The sequence below is a fragment of the Esox lucius genome, chromosome 11 (assembly GCF_011004845.1).
Source record: "Esox lucius isolate fEsoLuc1 chromosome 11, fEsoLuc1.pri, whole genome shotgun sequence".
Lineage (NCBI taxonomy): Eukaryota > Metazoa > Chordata > Actinopteri > Esociformes > Esocidae > Esox > Esox lucius.
Genome location: NC_047579.1, coordinates 14168659 through 14187712, shown reverse-complemented (window position 1 = coordinate 14187712; position 19054 = coordinate 14168659). Strand labels below are relative to the sequence as shown.

At 46.1% G+C, this 19054-nt stretch overlaps 2 protein-coding genes and 1 long non-coding RNA gene across 3 annotated transcripts in view; 1 reads left to right on the top strand and 2 right to left on the bottom strand.

Annotated features, from left to right (window-relative positions):
* LOC117592790 (NLR family CARD domain-containing protein 3-like) overlaps positions 1 to 19054 on the top strand; it is a gene marked incomplete at its 3' end in the record, with an annotated part of 85799 nt that overhangs the window by 45405 nt on the left and 21340 nt on the right. The window lies entirely within an intron of this gene.
* On the bottom strand, positions 1552 to 4379 carry LOC117595321. The gene is made up of 3 exons (XR_004576532.1): positions 3709 to 4379; positions 1732 to 1809; positions 1552 to 1625 (listed from the first exon to the last, which is right to left on the bottom strand). It is a non-coding gene; the product is annotated as an uncharacterized LOC117595321 (long non-coding RNA).
* LOC117595290 (zinc finger MYM-type protein 1-like) lies at positions 1584 to 3231 on the bottom strand. The gene has a single exon (XM_034295534.1). It carries the CDS (start codon positions 2959 to 2961, stop codon positions 2146 to 2148), a length of 816 nt encoding a protein of 271 aa, XP_034151425.1. The 5' UTR covers positions 2962 to 3231; the 3' UTR covers positions 1584 to 2145.

Here is a 19054-nt window from a genome sequence, read left to right as displayed (position 1 = left end):
TGTCTGGTTTCCATCTATGTAGAATGACAGCTCTCATGACCTCTGCTATTGGTAAATGTATGTCTTGTGACTAGATTTGTTATATTGAAGACATGAATTAATACTACCAAAGTGCATTTCCCCTAATTTCACAATTAAATAACAGATTCACAATAAGATTAGTTTATTGTGATTCTTTTGGGCTGTGTGTGTTTCTATGTGAGTAAATGTAGTTGAGAAAGATTGTTTACTTTTTGGTCCACAGAAATACAAGGATGTGTGTGTTTAATTGAGGCTCGGATCTTGATCTTGAGTGTCACTTGTCTTGTGATCAAATGCCAGAGGAGGTAATGATCTTCCACACCCTTCTGGAAAAGCCTCTAATACCTCCCTTCTTCTTCTTCTGCAACAGATCTTTGTCTTCTGAGAGGAAAACACAATGTCTTTATTTACATACGTTATCACATTAATTTACTATATTACTTTATCTACTACATCTTTTTAACACTCATTGTGAGGAACCAGCCAAGTAAGGTATTAAGTATAGTGTATGTTACAAGTGAAAATATGATGTGCAATGAAGGCACATAGAGGAGGACAGATCATATATACATAAGTATTAGGTATTATGAATGTACAAGTGGGAAGTGAATAGTTGTGCAAATGCAAATAAAATTGGCAATTCTGACTGTGCAATCGAGCAAATTGGAGGTGAGTTTGTGCAACTGAAATGAAGGGATATCAGCAATTAGGTAGACATGTACATGTAACAACTGAATAATACAAGTACAATGGTAATTCTAAATGTGCATGAAGGCAAACTGAAGGTGCAAGGTGGCATGTGCAACTGAAATGTAGGGACAGTAGCAATGAGACACATACAACAAATGAACATACTTATCAGACTTTACTAGGAAGTGACAGAGTCCAGTAGTACAAAGGGAGTAGTGCAACAAGGACTCTGAGAGGCAGTACTAAGTGGTGGGTGGGTGTGGTTCAGGGCCGTGCAGAGACCTTTGGAGGGGCAGTTGCTCAAAGTATAAAAGGAGCACATGGAACAAGGCTTTAAATAGGGCTTTGCTCAAAATATCAAGACATCAACATATTGTGACACATTCCTTTCTGATACGTGTATCGATACGGATGCTTCTGTATTTATAGGGCAGCAAATGTTGTTATGCAGTTTTGAAAAAGAATCAGAATAGAAAAGACCATTTTAAGGTCAAAAGTTTAAAAAACAATTTTCTTTGCACCTATTAATACCTCTGGAATTACAAACTGAAGTGTCTTAAGTTGTCCCAATCTGAAGGCTTTTTCTTCTCTGTTATACAGAATAGTAAAGAACAGCTGTTATAGTAAACTCTGTCTAGGACATCATCATTATTCAAAATCAACGTGGCTGTTTCGTACAGTACAGTATAGTTTTATTTAATGCCTTATCAGCATATGTGGCTATTTTCATGACAAAAACTGAATTACAAATAAAAGAGTTACATTTACACAATAAAAATATAAATGTATTAATATTATACAACATTTTTAACATTAAAGGTTAAAACTTTTTCTGGTAAAATCCTAAATTAATCTTAAGTGCATTTGCTGCTGTTGTTGCTGCTGATACTGCTGGAGTTTATCTGAGAATAGACCTTAAAACAAGCATATGAGATATATTAGCTGATTAAACGATTGTTATGACCATGACAAGCTGTAAAGATTGCTGAAAGTGTTTGTAACTGGCTCACAGTGACTGACCTGCTGTGCTGCAACTGCCAAGGCTGACTGCTACAAGAATATAAGAGGATGCTCACAGAGGCTGCTGCACACCAAGAGCTGCAGGTAGAGAAAATCAGATACCAGATTTAAAAAAGCATGGGAAATCATTTGAGAAAGAAACATTAATAGGGGGAAAGGATGAGGGTGGCCATGGCAGGGGTAAGAGTGAGACAGATAAATCTATATAGACAGAGATGTGTGTGTGTGTGTGTGTCTACAGTATGCAATATTGTAATCATGATTTCATATGTTGCATTGTGACTCTAAGATTTTGATTGATTATATGTCTAATCAAAAATCTAAATAAAGAAACTAAAATGTGTGTGTGTGTGTTCATTCTGTTGGCAACTACTAAAAACACGGTAGTACTCCTGCAAAGTTGGGAAAGCATGTTCAGTCGTAGGCAGAAAACTTGAACTTTTCTGGCACTTTCCTCCTCCTTGCTTGTCCAGGGACCTCAGATGGAGGATCCAGGTCCACTGATGCAGCCTTCTCTGTAGCCTGTTTGTAAATGTTCTCAAACTCTTCTTCTGTTCTGCTGTAGGCCAGCCTCTTTAAAACTCCATCAACAATGCTGTATGCTGCAGCCAGGTCCATGACTTTCTGCTGCAATGCATCAGATGCAACTGCAGTCACCTGGAAGATTGGACAGGTGATCTCTAAACACAAGAAGAACTCAAAATGTATGCTTTTTAGAAGGGTCATTGCATCACCAGCTGAGGAGTCTGGGGGATCGTGCTGTGTCATTTCCTCAAGGAACTGCATGACAGATGGGAGGACCTTCACCAGAGTTTTAAGTGCACTCTCTCTACAGGCCCACCGAGTATCTGACAGTTTCTTCAGCTCCAGTGGACGCTGATCGGGGTGCTTCCTCTTCTGCATGTCATTAAATGAGGAGTGCCGTTTTGATGAGTTGGCCATAAAAGTGTACAGTTTTTTAACTAGATTGAAATAGTTGACAAAAAAGATGTTTGACTTTGCACTTTCTACCAATACCAGATTAAGGCAGTGTGCCTGACAGTGCACATACAAGGCCTTTGGATTTTGCCTGAGGATTCTGGACTGCAGTCCCTTATAGTGCCCACTCATGTTTGCAGCCCCATCATAACCTTGACTCCGGATGGTTTTTATTTTCAGGTCATTTTCTTCCAGTAGAGCCACGACGAGATTTTCAAAAGCATCTCCACTTGTTGAATGCACATTGCACATTGAATGAATCTCTCCTTTATTTTCATGTTGTGTACATATCTCACAACAAAGGAAACCTGTTCAGTGTGGGACACATCTGTCGTTTCATCCAGAAGTATCGAAAAGATTTTCCTCTCTTGAATTTCTTCTCTGATGACACGTTTTACAGATATAGCCAAAGCTTTGATTATGTCTTTCTGGATTCTGGAGAGGAGCGAGACAAGAGGTCTTTTTTGGGTTCCCTGCTTCTCTTTTACGGCATCAAGGTGTAATTTAATTACACTGTCATACTTGCTGAACTACTCCACTAACTCCAAGAAATTCCCTTGATTTTGGCTTGATGAAGTCTCATCATCTCCCCTGAAAGACATGCCCTGTCTTGCCAGGAAAAGAGTAATGGCAATCAAACCAGACAACACTTCTCTGTTCCTCTCCCTCTCTTTGTCTTTTGCAGCTTGTGACTCAAGGTCACCCACTTCAAAAGCTGCCTCCAGTATGTTTTCTTGAAGGAGTTCCACCTCACCATACCAGACATGTTAAACCTCTGAGGCACTGTGCTTTCCTCCAGCGATTTAACCCTACAGTTTTCCAGTTAGTGGGACTCTTGTATCTTTCATCATTTAAAAAAAGACTGCAGCTGAAACAAAACATGGCATCAGTGCTAGGAGAATATTCTAGCCATGGGTTATTCTCATACCACTTCTTCTGAAATGAACGTCCCTCTACATTCATACCACTTCTTACCTCTACATTCATACCACTTCTTACCTCTACATTCATACCACTTCTTCTGAAATGACCATCCCTCTACATTCTTTGGAAATGACCGTCTGGTTTGGCAGGGTCCAATATTATCACACATTCGGATAAAGGCCTCATCGTACTTTATGTTGAATTGTAGGACATGCAGGGTCAGTTGGGTGTTGTAGTCCAAGTAGGTTAGAGAATAGCCCCTCTCTGGCTTCTGTCTCCTTCTCCTGGCTTGCTGTTCCCTTCACTGTTTCTGTCTCTTAGTTTCCCTCTTTCTCTCCAGTCTCTGTCGCCTGGCTTGTTGTTCCCTGTACTGTTTCTGTCTCTTGTGCCTCTACATTTCCCACTTTCTCTCCAGTCTCTATCTCCATTTTACCATCTGATCTATAACTTTCCACTCTCTGTCCTTCTAGGAACAAGGCACAATTTCAACATTAATCTATTCTTTTAACCATCACCTAATCAATAATACCTTCAGTATTGATACAAAACATTAAATAACTGATACACTGCAATATACTAATTATTATTACTGTTGTAGTTGATGTCTAAAATACCTTTGGAGTGTAAACAAATGGTTTACAGCTCCATGCTCTCTTCACGTCATTGTAAAATAATAATAATAATAATCAGTAAACATTACAAACACACCGCTTCACTGGGAACAGCACTTACCAGCAGTCGCGGTATAGGCTCTGTGCACCAGCGTAGTAACGAACTTCTGCTTTTGTCTAGAAATCGGCATTGCAGTTTCCGGTTTACTTCCTGTCCTCATCCGCATTAGTAAACACCTAAACTCACAACAAGATGAGTGATGCTGTTGTACGGAAAAAATAAGAAATATAATGTACGTGACTGTCATGGTGCGGTGAGCAGCAGCGCCACCGTGCCATATTTCCACAAGTTCCCATATTCTCACGAACACATCCCGGACTGTCACATGTTTCCCATCTTCCACACCAGGTCCCAATCTAGCTCGTTTGTATGTGTATATATGTTTCCCCTCTGCTCCCCACATTGTGGATCATTGTTGCTGTCGCTGTCATTGTTGCTGTTTGTTAGTTAATCGGTGAGTGTTGTTTAATGTACTGTTTGAATGTTTATTGCTAAGACGCATGTTGCGCACTTTTATTTCATTCAGTCATTAGTATTGTTTTCCGTTCGTGTTTGGTTTGTTTGTTGAGTATTAAACCCACAAACGAGATTACTGCCTGCGCCTGGTTCCTAACCAACACTACACCACGACAAGTCGTTACAGAATGATCCACCAAACCTGGAACCAGCAGGCAGTCCCTCCAGAGAGGGTATATACCTGGAGGGGCGATTGGGGGTCTGACACCCTCTCCTCAGATGACGACGAAGCTGTCTATGAGAGAGTGGAGGAGGATCCCCTTGGGGAGCAGTGCTGGGGGTTTCCCCAAGACGGGTTCGGGGTGCCACTGTGGGGCATGGACCAGTATGGAGTGGTCAAGCCCCTCACCAAAGAGCAAGGGGAGCTGGTGAAGGGTCTCCTGCAGGACATGCAGGAGGCAGGAAGGACAGGACGTAGGCGAGGCCAGAGGAAGAAGAGGGCGAGGTGCCCAACGCCCGGTCCGAGGTCCCCCCAGGAAAATTTTAGGGGGGGGCTGAGAGGGTGCCCGAGGGAAGTCCCGACGGCGCCCCCTCTATGTCCGGTGCCTCCTCGACCCCGTGCAGGCTGGCCAGGCTGTAGGCTGGCAATTAGGCGCACACCGCTTCCTGCTCCGCGGCCTTCCGCCGCCCCTGTCCCTGCGCCACGGCGCCGATTGCCCACTGCTGCTTTGGAGCAGCAGCCAGCGCCTCCTACCTGCCAGCAGCGGCAGTCAGCGCCCCCTGCTGCTTTGGAGCAGCAGCCAGCGCCTCCTACCTGCCAGCAGCGGCAGTCAGCGCCCCCTGCTGCATTGGAGCAGCAGCCAGCGCCTCCTACCTGCCAGCAGCGGCAGTCAGCGCCCCCTGCTGCATTGGAGCAGCAGCCAGCGCCTCCTTCCTGCCAGTGGCAGCAGCCTGCACCGCCTGAGGCCGAGGAGGAGTGGCCTGCACCGCCTGAGGCCGAGGAGGAGTGGCCTGCACCGCCTGAGGCCGAGGAGGAGTGGCCTGCACCGCCTGAGGCCGAGGAGGAGTGGCCTGCACCGCCTGAGGCCGAGGAGGAGTGGCCTGCACCGCCTGAGGCCGAGGAGGAGTGGCCTGCACCGCCTGAGCTTGCCGGGGTTTGGCTGCCACCGCCCTCTCCTGTCCCGGCCGCCCCGGCGCCTCCTTCGGCTCTTCCGGCTACCGACCCTCATTCGGCTCTTCCGGCTACCGACCCTCATTCGGCTCTTCCGGCTACCGACCCTCATTCGGCTCTTCCGGCTACCGACCCTCCTTCGGCTCTTCCGGCTACCGACCCTCCTTCGGCTCTTCCGGCTACCGACCCTCCTTCGGCTCTTCCGGCTACCGACCCTCCTTCGGCTCTTCCGGCTACCGACCCTCCTTCGGCTCTTCCGGCTACCGACCCTCCTTCGGCTCTTCCGGCTACCGACCCTCCTTCGGCTCTTCCGGCTACCGACCCTCCTTCGGCTCTTCCGGCTACCGACCCTCCTTCGGCTCTTCCGGCTTCCGACCCTCCGTCGGCCCCCGACCCTCCGTCGGCTCTCCCGGCCTCTGACCCTCCGCCGGCCACCGACCCTCCTTCGGCTCTTCCGGCTTCCGACCCTCCGTCGGCCCCCGACCCTCCGTCGGCTCTCCCGGCCTCTGACCCTCCGCCGGCCACCGACCCTCCGTCGGCTCTCCCGGCCTCTGACCCTCCGCCGGCCACCGACCCTCCGTCGGCTCTCCCGGCCTCTGACCCTCCGCCGGCCACCGACCCTCCGTCGGCTCTCCCGGCCTCTGACCCTCCGCCGGCCACCGGCCCTCCGTCGGCTCTCCCGGCCTCTGACCCTCCGCCGGCCACCGGCCCTCCGTCGGCTCTCCCGGCCCCTGACCCTCCGCCGGCCACCGGCCCTCCGTCGGCTCTCCCGGCCCCTGACCCTCCGCCGGCCACCGGCCCTCCGTCGGCTCTCCCGGCCCCTGACCCTCCGCCGGCCACCGACCCTCCGTCGGCTCTCCCGGCCTCTGACCCTCCGCCGGCCACCGGCCCTCCGTCGGCTCTCCCGGCCCCTGACCCTCCGCCGGCTCCTGATCTTCGGCCGGTTCTGCCTCCCCGGCCTGTCCCGACGGCTCCGCCACCCTGGTTAGTCTCGGCTGTTCCGCCCCCTCGGCGGGTTTGTGCCGATGGGGGTACTGTGCTGCCCCGCCCCCCCTCCCTTGGGCTGGGGTTCGTCTTGGCCCGTCCGGTGGCCGGGCCTTTGGGGGGGGGTACTGTCATGGTGCGGTGAGCAGCAGCGCCACCGTGCCATATTTCCACAAGTTCCCATATTCTCACGAACACATCCCGGACTGTCACATGTTTCCCATCTTCCACACCAGGTCCCAATCTAGCTCGTTTGTATGTGTATATATGTTTCCCCTCTGCTCCCCACATTGTGGATCATTGTTGCTGTCGCTGTCATTGTTGCTGTTTGTTAGTTAATCGGTGAGTGTTGTTTAATGTACTGTTTGAATGTTTATTGCTAAGACGCATGTTGCGCACTTTTATTTCATTCAGTCATTAGTATTGTTTTCCGTTCGTGTTTGGTTTGTTTGTTGAGTATTAAACCCACAAACGAGATTACTGCCTGCGCCTGGTTCCTAACCAACACTACACCACGACAAGTCGTTACAGTGACTCATTCATGTTTCAAGTGGGGCATCATTTTAATCAGGAGAATGTCCTCTTTTTTATAAAATATGGCTTGCGCCATTCAATGACTTCAAATGCTAGACTAGAAATAGTCAGAATAGGCAATTTTTTATATACTTCCACGTAACGCAGGTTTAAGCGCAATTAAAACCCTATAGGACCAGATGTTCACTTCCTATGCCAGTTGTTATTTTTCTGTTTCGTTGTGAAATGAGGTAACAGTAGTAAAATTAAAGAGGGGACCTGTTTTGGTGCTTTTTTGAGGCTATGGAATTTTAAGCTTAATTCAGGTTAGAAGAGGCTGAACAAAGGTTTGTTTCAATTTGCTTGCTATGACACGCTAGCGTTCCAGCTCAGCCAGCGTTCCTTTGCCGTTTTTGAGGCTAGGGTGAATTTTTATGCGTTCTATTGTCCTGCCTAATACTACACTAAAAAGGAACACGTCGCTAACTAGCTTAGCCGATAGCCGGCCGGCACACCACAGTAAACTACTTACCCTCGTAGTTGTGCAGATAACTGGATACGTAGAGTTTGAATCCCTTGTTCTGCTTGCTTGTTGAAGCAGAGGACCAGGCATCAACAATTCGATGGACATCACTAATGCTTATTTAAGGCAGGTATTGGAGACATCAGCTAAAAACGGAAATTTTGGCCGATGCGGGTGATCGCCTTAAGTAAACCGGAAACTGATAAGCCGACTTATGGCTAAAGCGGAAGTTTGTCCATACGCTTGTGCACAGAGCCTATTGAAGATCCTCTCCTTCTGGTAGTAGTGCGCGGGCGCAATATTGAAAAACTTGCGTGCGGCAAATCGTGCCGGTCTGGATGAGGTCGTCAGGTGAAAGGTCATCAAGTGGTTCATTTTATTTACGAATAAATTATTATTCATTAATTTTACTAATAGTTAGATTTGGGCAATGTAGTTTATCTGTACTGATGTAATGTGCAAGTATTACTCATACTTGAAAAGAGTGTGTGAGGCCTTTCCTGATCTACAGTACATTTTGCAAATGCAACCATCATATTGGTTATGACAAAAGGACATTCAACAAAATGTGAGGAAGGGATGAACCATTTCAACCCCATTTTCTTCTTAATACATAATGGTGATTATATGTGAGTGATTCTGATACAGTACTGAAGTGATCATGTATATCAGGTGGAGTGGGGGGGCAGCAACAAGAGGGAGCTGGTGAGTTTGAACTTTGGAGCTTCTACTGACATGTATGTTATTGGATTATTCTGACTGCCATGTTCACATTCCTTAGAATCATTTAAAAAGTTTACATTTAAAAATCCTGCCATTTAGAATGTTTTATGTGTTGTGCTTTTCGGTGCAGTGTTAAGTTATTACCATGTGGAAAATTCGAGTGGAAGATGCTTTTTCAAAGCGAAGTTGTTTTAAATGATTGTTTACCATTTACAGGGTAACCAGCCATGTGTGCCGCCATGTCTTCTTCATGTCTTGTACTTCTGCTTGGGTTTGGAAAATGAAGTGGCATTCCATTGTTCTGTAATGAAAGAAATGTGGATAATTATTGTTCATCCTACATTCAGCTGCTGGAGCTGATAGAATATTGCTGGATCTTTTCATGAACAGTTTTTCATTTATGTCTCGTGCTGCTTTGACAACAAAGTATAAGACCAGATCTGGTGAGTCATTAGATAATAGATCAACTGGAATTGTTGGCTTTGTGCATCATTTCAAATGGACTCAAACGAGCTGCCATTGCAAATGAGAAGAAATAACTGGAAGAGGCTATAACATCATACAATGCCCTGGTCTCAAATGCAGAGGCTGTTGATCCAGCAGACACCATGTTAGCACAAGATTTCCCAATATGGCCTTGGGACACAGGTAGAGAATAGAAAACATTTATGTCCACGCAGTGCAGAAGTTTGTTTTTGTGTTCACCTACTAGAATAGACCGACACTGAATGTGACTTAGTTCAACACTCAACCACACCAAAGTTCACTGCAACCTCGAGAGTAATAAATAATGACACAAAATATACAAGTATAAATGCACTGTACAGAATAACCAGTAGGGATTTAAGCCGATTGGCGAAGACCTTAGCAAGGACCTCATAGTCCACACAAAGCAAGGCTACATTTCGCCAGTTCTTCAGGTCGCTCAAGTCCCCTTTCTTCAGGAGAGTCAAAACTGTCCTACGGCAGCTCAATGGCAACTCCCCAACCCTGACACACTCATACAAAACACAACATAAATCTCCACCAATGAGGCCCCAGAATGTCTGTAAGTAGGCCTGCACACTGACTGGCTGGTAGCAATGAACTCAGAGAGCAGTCAGAGAAGGACCTCCTCACACTCCCCTTCACCAGATTCCCCTACCTCCTCTTCTCCCTGACCCAACAACGTACTGACCTGCACCCTTTTCTTACCCAGGCCCTGCTCCCCAACACCAGGTGAAATACCCAAGGACGCCAACACCTCCTCCACCCCACCAACCACACCTTTCCTCACACTCTTTTTCCTCTTTGGTGTGATCAGCCCCACAACCCCACCAACTGGCTTGTGAAGGACCCCCTTACTCACACCCTCCACTAACACAGCATCAGAGACCACACCACTCCCTTCATTCCCAACAACCCTCAGGAGAGGAGGAGACGCAGAGGAGCAGAAGGGGAGATTAGGAAAGAGAGAGTGGAAGAGGAAGAGAGGAAGTAAGGAAGACAGGAAGAGAGGAGAGAGGGCAAGGAAAATAGGAGCAGAAGAGGAGAGGAGTGGGAGACAGAGATAGGAGAAGAACAGAGGGGGAGATGAAGAGATGGAATAGAATATGAGAGGATGATGGAGAGGAGAGGAAGAGAAAGACTGGGGAGGTGAATAAAAGAAGAAAGAGGGAGAGGAGCAGTGGAAGAGAGGAGGAGAAGGTAAAAGAGAGGAGAGGTGGACATTAGGAGAGGAAGTGAGGATGAGGAGGAGAAAGGGAGAGGAATAAAAAGGAGAGGAGCAGAAGGAGAGACGTGGAGAAGGACAGGAGAGAAGAGGAGGAGAGGAAAAGAGAAGACAAGGGGGAGACAGGAAGAGAGGAGCATAGGGAGAGACGAAAAGAGAAGAAGCAAGGAGGGAGAGCAAGGGAGAAAGACAGGGAGGTAAAGAGAGGAGGAGAGGAGATGGGCAAGGGAGTGGGAGAGCAAGAGGAGGATAGGAAAGACAGAGAGAATGAGGAGGAAAGAGGAGACATGAGGAGAGGAAGAGAGAAACAGGAGGAAGAGCAAAAATAGGGGGAGAGGAAGTGAGGAAGAGAAGAGTAAGAGAAAAGGAGAGGGGGGACAGGAGAGGGAGGTAGAGAGGAGACACTGGATCAGAGGGGACAGGAGAGGGAGGTAGAGAGGAGACACTGGATCAGAGGGGACAGGAGAGGGAGGTAGAGAGGAGACACTGGATCAGAGGGGACAGGAGAGGGAGGTAGAGAGGAGACACTGGATCAGAGGGGACAGGAGAGGGAGGTAGAGAGGAGACACTGGATCAGAGGGGACAGAGACACCCTGAAACACAGGAGAAGATGTGTGTGTGTTTTCTATCCATGTTTCTATCAGGTTCTGTTCACCTGGTGTGCTACATGGTTCTCTTTCTTCATGGTTAGTAGATCAGTTAACAGGAGGAGGTTCACTAAGTTTCTGTTGTTGGACGGTCAACTGTCACATCAATCCAATGGCTTTGGTGGTCTGTGTTTAGTAAAGTATTTACAGCATTCTATCTATCCACACACACACACACACACACACACACACATTATATATAAAACAATCCTAAATAATATGTTTTAAAACACCTTTTTTATTCTGTCAAATCTGGGACATTGCAATTAATTTACAGAAGCAGGAATGTTTTGTCAACAATTAAATAAATAAACATTTTAAAGACATCAATGTTTACAGACACCAATGATAAACAATAACAACCAGATGAATGATGATGAGGTTTTACAGACCAGTGTGGTGATTCATTCTATTGATTTATGACTAGTTTACAGGTTACATCTTCAGTGGTGTTTAATCAAGAATATTTACAATCATATGATGTATTTACTCACTACTAGAGAGTTATTATCAGTGTTTTACTACAGTGTCCTACTGAACATGACCATGATTAGAGTGAAACATCATGTTGTGTTTGACACAGGGACCATCTGACACAGAGACACTGAGGAGTCAGAATAAACCCAAAATCCTGGATAGAGGGGCTCAGTGAATGTGGTGTTGAATGTGTACAGGTGGGTCAGTGTGTCAGAGGAGACCCTGTAGAAGGACAGAGTGCCGGCTGGCCAGTCCAGATACACTCCTACTCTGTGGGAGTCTGAGGAGGTGACAGGTATGACAGTTGTCTTCTTATTGTGCCTGACAGAGTAACTGTTACCATTACAGACCAGACACCAGGACTTGTCATTGTATCCAAGACAACAGTCTCCACCCCTTCCTCTCCTGTTGATTCCTTTATAAGTCACTCCTATCCCAGCCCCTCTCCCACTCCACTCTAACTCCCAGTACCAGCGTCCAGACAGACCCTCTCTACACAACACCTGTGGATAGTCCTCAAATCTTTCTGGGTGATCAGGATACGGCTGCTCCTCTCTCCTCCATGTCACCTATCTGTTCTCCTCAGACAGAGAGAGGTTTCTGTTTACTGTGTTTAGGTCCAGTGTGAGATCACAGACATCTGATGGATGAGACCAAGACACAATATTACACATCATCATCATTCATATTATACACACACATGCAGAATCAAACAAATATGCACAAACTTAGACACACAGACATGTACACACAAACACTCACACACCAGCTGTATATGTGTTCTGTATAATAAATCACTTACATTTCTTCAGTCCTGATTTCAACCTCCACTCTCCACCATGATCCATACTGTGGAAGAAGCAGAGGAGCAGACTGTCATTCAGTGACACACAATCTGTCTAACACACACACACACACACACACAACCCCCTCCACAATCACACAAACAACAATTCCCTTTTCACATCACACACCCAACACAACTCAAAGTTTTTGAAAATTTCAAATCATAATTGTTTCTGCAATCACACATTATGACTTCTTCGTTTTTTAATTAAACGTCCTCCATTCTGCCAGAACACACCACACAACCCCGCAATCACACACAAAAACAATACACAACCCCCAATTACACACAAAAACAATACACAACCCCCCAATCACACAGACACAACCCCCCAATCACACACAGACACAATACACAACCCCCCAATCACACACAGACACACAATACGCAACCCCCAATCACACACAATACACAACCCCCCAATCACACACAAACACAATACACAACCCCCCAATCACACATCCAACACAACCCCCCAATCACACACAGACACAATACACAACCCCCAATCACACACAAAAACACCACACAACCCCCCAATCACACACAAACACAATACACATCCCCCCAATCACACACAAACACAATAAACAACCCCCCAATCACACACAAACACAATACACAACCCCCCAATCACACACAATACACAACCCCCCATCACATACAGACACAATACACAACCCCCAATCACACACAAACACAATACACAACCCCCCAATCACACACAAACACAATACACAACCCCCCAAGCATACACAAACACAATACACAACCCCCCAATTATACACAAACACAATACAACAACCCCCCAAAAACACAGAAACACAATACACAACTCCCAAACCACAGACAATACGCAACTCCCAATCACACAAAAACACACCACACAACCCCCAATCACACACAAACATACCACACAACCCCCCAATCACACACAATACACAACCCCCCAATCACACACAAACACAATACACAACCCCCCAATCACACACAAACACAATACACAACCCCCCAATCACACACAAACACAATACACATCCCCCCCAATCACACACAAACACAATACACAACCCCCCAATCACACACAAACACAATACACAACCCCCCAATCACACACAAACACAATACACAACCCCACAATCACACACAAACACAATACACAACCCCCCAATCACACACAATACACAACCCCCCAATCACATACAGACACAATACACAACCCCCAATAAAACACAAACACAATACACAACCCCCCAATCACACACAATACACAACCCCCCAATCACACACAAACACAATATACAACCCCCAATCACACACAAACACACCACACAACCCCCAATCACACACAAACACTATACACATCCCCCCAATCACACACAAACACAATACACAACCCCACAATCACACACAAACACAATACACAACCCCCCAATCACACACAAACAAAATACACAACCCCCCAATCACACACAATACACAACCCCCCAAAAACACACAAACACAATACACAACCCCACAATCACACACAAACACACCACACAACCCCCCAATCACACACAAACACAATACACATCCCCCCAATCATACACAAACACAATACACAACCCCCCAATAATACACAAACACAATACACAACCCCCCAATAATACACAAACACAATACACAACCCCCCAAATCACACACAAACACAATACACAACCCCACAATCACACACATACACAATACACAACACCCCAATCATACACAAACACAATACACAACCCCCCAATCACATACAGACAAAATACACAACCCCCAATTACACACAAACACAATACAAAACCCCCCAATCACACACAGTACACAACCCCACAATCACACACAAACACAATACACAACCCCACAATCACACACAAACACACCACACAACCCCCCAATCACATACAGACAAAATACACAACCCCCAATTACACACAAACACAATACAAAACCCCCCAATCACACACAGTACACAACCCCCCAATCACACACAAACACAATACACAACCCCCCAATCACACACAATACACAACCCCCCATCACATACAGACACAATACACATCCCCCCAATCACACACAAACACAATACACAACCCCCCAATCACACACAAACACAATACACAACCCCCCAAGCATACACAAACACAATACACAACCCCCCAATTATACACAAACACAATACACAACCCCCCAAAAACACACAAACACAATACACAACTCCCAAACCACAGACAATAGGCAACTCCCAATCACACACAAACACAATACACAACCCCCCAATTATACACAAACACAATACAACAACCCCCCAAAAACACACAAACACAATACACAACTCCCAAACCACAGACAATACGCAACTCCCAATCACACAAAAACACACCACACAACCCCCGATCACACACAAACATACCACACAACCCCCCAATCACACACAATACACAACCCCCCAATCACACACAAACACAATACACAACCCCCCAATCACACACAAACACAATACACAACCCCCCAATCACACACAAACACAATACACATCCCCCCCAATCACACACAAACACAATACACAACCCCCCAATCACACACAAACACAATACACAACCCCCCAATCACACACAAACACAATACACAACCCCACAATCACACACAAACACAATACACAACCCCCCAATCACACACAATACACAACCCCCCAATCACATACAGACACAATACACAACCCCCAATAAAACACAAACACAATACACAACCCCCCAATCACACACAATACACAACCCCCCAATCACACACAAACACAATATACAACCCCCAATCACACACAAACACACCACACAACTCCCAATCACACACAAACACTATACACATCCCCCCAATCACACACAAACACAATACACAACCCCACAATCACACACAAACACAATACACAACCCCCCAATCACACACAAACAAAATACACAACCCCCCAATCACACACAATACACAACCCCACAATCACACACAAACACAATACACAACCCCACAATCACACACAAACACAATACACAACCCCCCAATCACACACAAACACAATACACAACCCCCCAATCATACACAAACACAATACACAACCCCCAAATAATACACAAACACAATACACAACCCCCCAAAAACACACAAACACAATACACAACCCCACAATCACACACAAACACACCACACAACCCCCCAATCACACACAAACACAATACACATCCCCCCAATCATACACAAACACAATACACAACCCCCAATCACACACAAACACAATACACAACCCCCCAATAATACACAAACACAATACACAACCCCCCAAAAACACACAAACACAATACACAACCCCCCAAATCACACACAAACACAATACACAACCCCACAATCACACACATACACAATACACAACCCCCCAATCATACACAAACACAATACACAACCCCCCAATCACATACAGACAAAATACACAACCCCCAATTACACACAAACACAATACAAAACCCCCCAATCACACACAGTACACAACCCCCCAATCACACACAAACGCAATACACAACCCCACAATCACACACAAACACACCACACAACCCCCCAATCACACACAAACACACCACACATCCCCCCAATCATACACAAACACAATACACAATACACGACCCCCAATAATACACAAACACAATACACAACCCCCCAATAATACACAAACACAATACACAACCCCCCAAAAACACACAAACACAATACACAACTCCCAAACCACAGACAATACGCAACTCCCAATCACACACACACACACAATATACAACCCCCAAAAACACAAAAACACACCACACAACCCCCAATCACACACAAACACTATACACATCCCCCCAATCACACACAAACACAATACACAACCCCACAATCACACACAAACACAATACACAACCCCCCAATCACACACAAACAAAATACACAACCCCCCAATCACACACAATACACAACCCCCCAATCACACACAAACACAATACACAACCCCACAATCACACACAAACACAATACACAACCCCCCAATCACACACAAACACAATACACAACCCCCCAATCATACACAAACACAATACACAACCCCCCAATAATACACAAACACAATACACAACCCCCCAAAAACACACAAACACAATACACAACTCCCAAACCACAGACAATACGCAACTCCCAATCACACACAAACACAATATACAACCTCCAATCACACAAAAACACACCACACAACCCCCAATCACACACAAACACTATACACATCCCCCCAATCACACACAAACACAATACACAACCCCCCAATCACACACAAACGCAATACCCCAAAAACACACTCACACCTCCTCCCAACATACACCCCTCCTCTAATAACACACCATACAAAACCCCTCCTCCAATAACACACCATACACAACCCCTCCTCTAATAACACACCACACACAACCCCTCCTCCAATAACACACCATACACAACCCCTCCTCTGATAACACACCATACACATCCCCTGATCTAATAACACACCATACACAACCCCTCCTCCAATAACACACCATACACAACCCCTCCTCCAATAACACACCATTACACAACCCCTCCTCCAATAACACACCATACACAACCCCTCCTCCAATAACACACCATTACACAACCCCTCCTCCAATAACACACCATACACAACCCCTCCTCTAATAACACACCATACACAACCCCTCCTCTTATAACACACCATACACAACCCCTCCTCCAATAACACACCATACACAACCCCTCCTCCAATAACACACCATACACAACCCCTCCTCCAATAACACACCATACACAACCCCTCCTCCAATAACACACCATACACAACCCCTCCTCTAATTACACACCATACACAACCCCTCCTCCAATAACACACCATACACAACCCCTCCTCCAATAACACACCAAACACAACCCCTCCTCCAATAACACACCATACACAACCCCTCCTCTAATAACACACCACACACAACCCCTCCTCCAATAACACACCATACACAACCCCTCCTCTGATAACACACCATACACATCCCCTGATCTAATAACACACCATACACAACCCCTCCTCCAATAACACACCATACACAACCCCTCCTCCAATAACACACCATTACACAACCCCTCCTCCAATAACACACCATACACAACCCCTCCTCTAATAACACACCACACACAACCCCTCCTCCAATAACACACCATACACAACCCCTCCTCTGATAACACACCATACACATCCCCTGATCTAATAACACACCATACACAACCCCTCCTCCAATACCACACCATACACAACCCCTCCTCCAATAACACACCCTACACAAACCCTCCTCCAATAACATACCATGCACAACCCCTCCTCCAATAACACACCATACACAACCCCTCCTCCAATTACACACCATACACAACCCCTCCTCCAATAACACACCATACACAACCCCTCCTCCAATAACACACCATACACAACCCCTCCTCCAATAACACACCATACACAACCGCTCCTCCAATAACACACCATACACAACCCCTCTTCCAATAACACACCATACACAACCCCTCCTCTAATAACACACCATACACAACCCCTCCTCCAATTACACACAATACACAACCCCTCCTCCAATAACACACCCTACACAACCCCTCCTCCAATAACACACCATACACAACCCCTCCTCCAATAACACACCATACACAACCCCTCCTCTAATAACACACCATACACAACCCCTCCTCCAATAACACACCATACACAACCCCTCCTCCAATAACACACCATACACAACCCCTCCTCTAATAACACACCATACACAACCCCTACTCTAATAACACACCATACACAACCCCTCCTCCAATAACACACCATACACAACCCCTCCTCCAATAACACACCATACACAACCCCTCCTCTAATAACACACCATACACAACCCCTACTCTAATAACACACCATACACAACCCCTCCTCCAATAACACACCATACACAACCCCTCCTCCAATAACACACCATACACAACCCCTCCTCTAATAACACACCATACACAACCCCTCCTCCAATAACACACCATACACAACCCCTCCTCTAATAACACACCATACACAACCCCTCCTCCAATAACACACCATACACAACCCCTCCTCCAATAACACACCATACACAACCCCTCCTCTAATAACACACCATACACAACCCCTCCTCCAATAACACACCATACACAACCCCTCCTCTAATAACACACCATACACAACCCAACCTAATGAGGGAATGGACACCAGGTGTGTGCAATAACAAGACATGACAGTGCTGTGGGAGGAGGAGCGGCGTGACTAGAAGGCCGGCGATGACACATGCCGAATACCACGTCATCCACGCTCGTCCTCGTTACAAGATCACCCAATCCCTTCTCTAATCAGTTGTCCTACTCAGATGTTGCACCCAGATTTTGCACAGACAAGAGCTAGCAATGTGCTTCCAAAAACTGAGCTTTTAAAGTGTTTTCAAGAAAAGTGAGCCATCAGAAAACAACCACCGCTTCAGCAGCAATGAATGAGGACATTATTCTGGAGCTATTACAGAAGAAAAAGAAAAATTCCTTGAAATAGAAAGCAAACTACAAGATT

What these genes read in the sequence shown, in the direction of transcription:
- LOC117595290 (XM_034295534.1), bottom strand. Translation starts at nt 2,961, where the DNA reads ATGTGCAATGTGCATTCAACAAGTGGAGATGCTTTTGAAAATCTCGTC.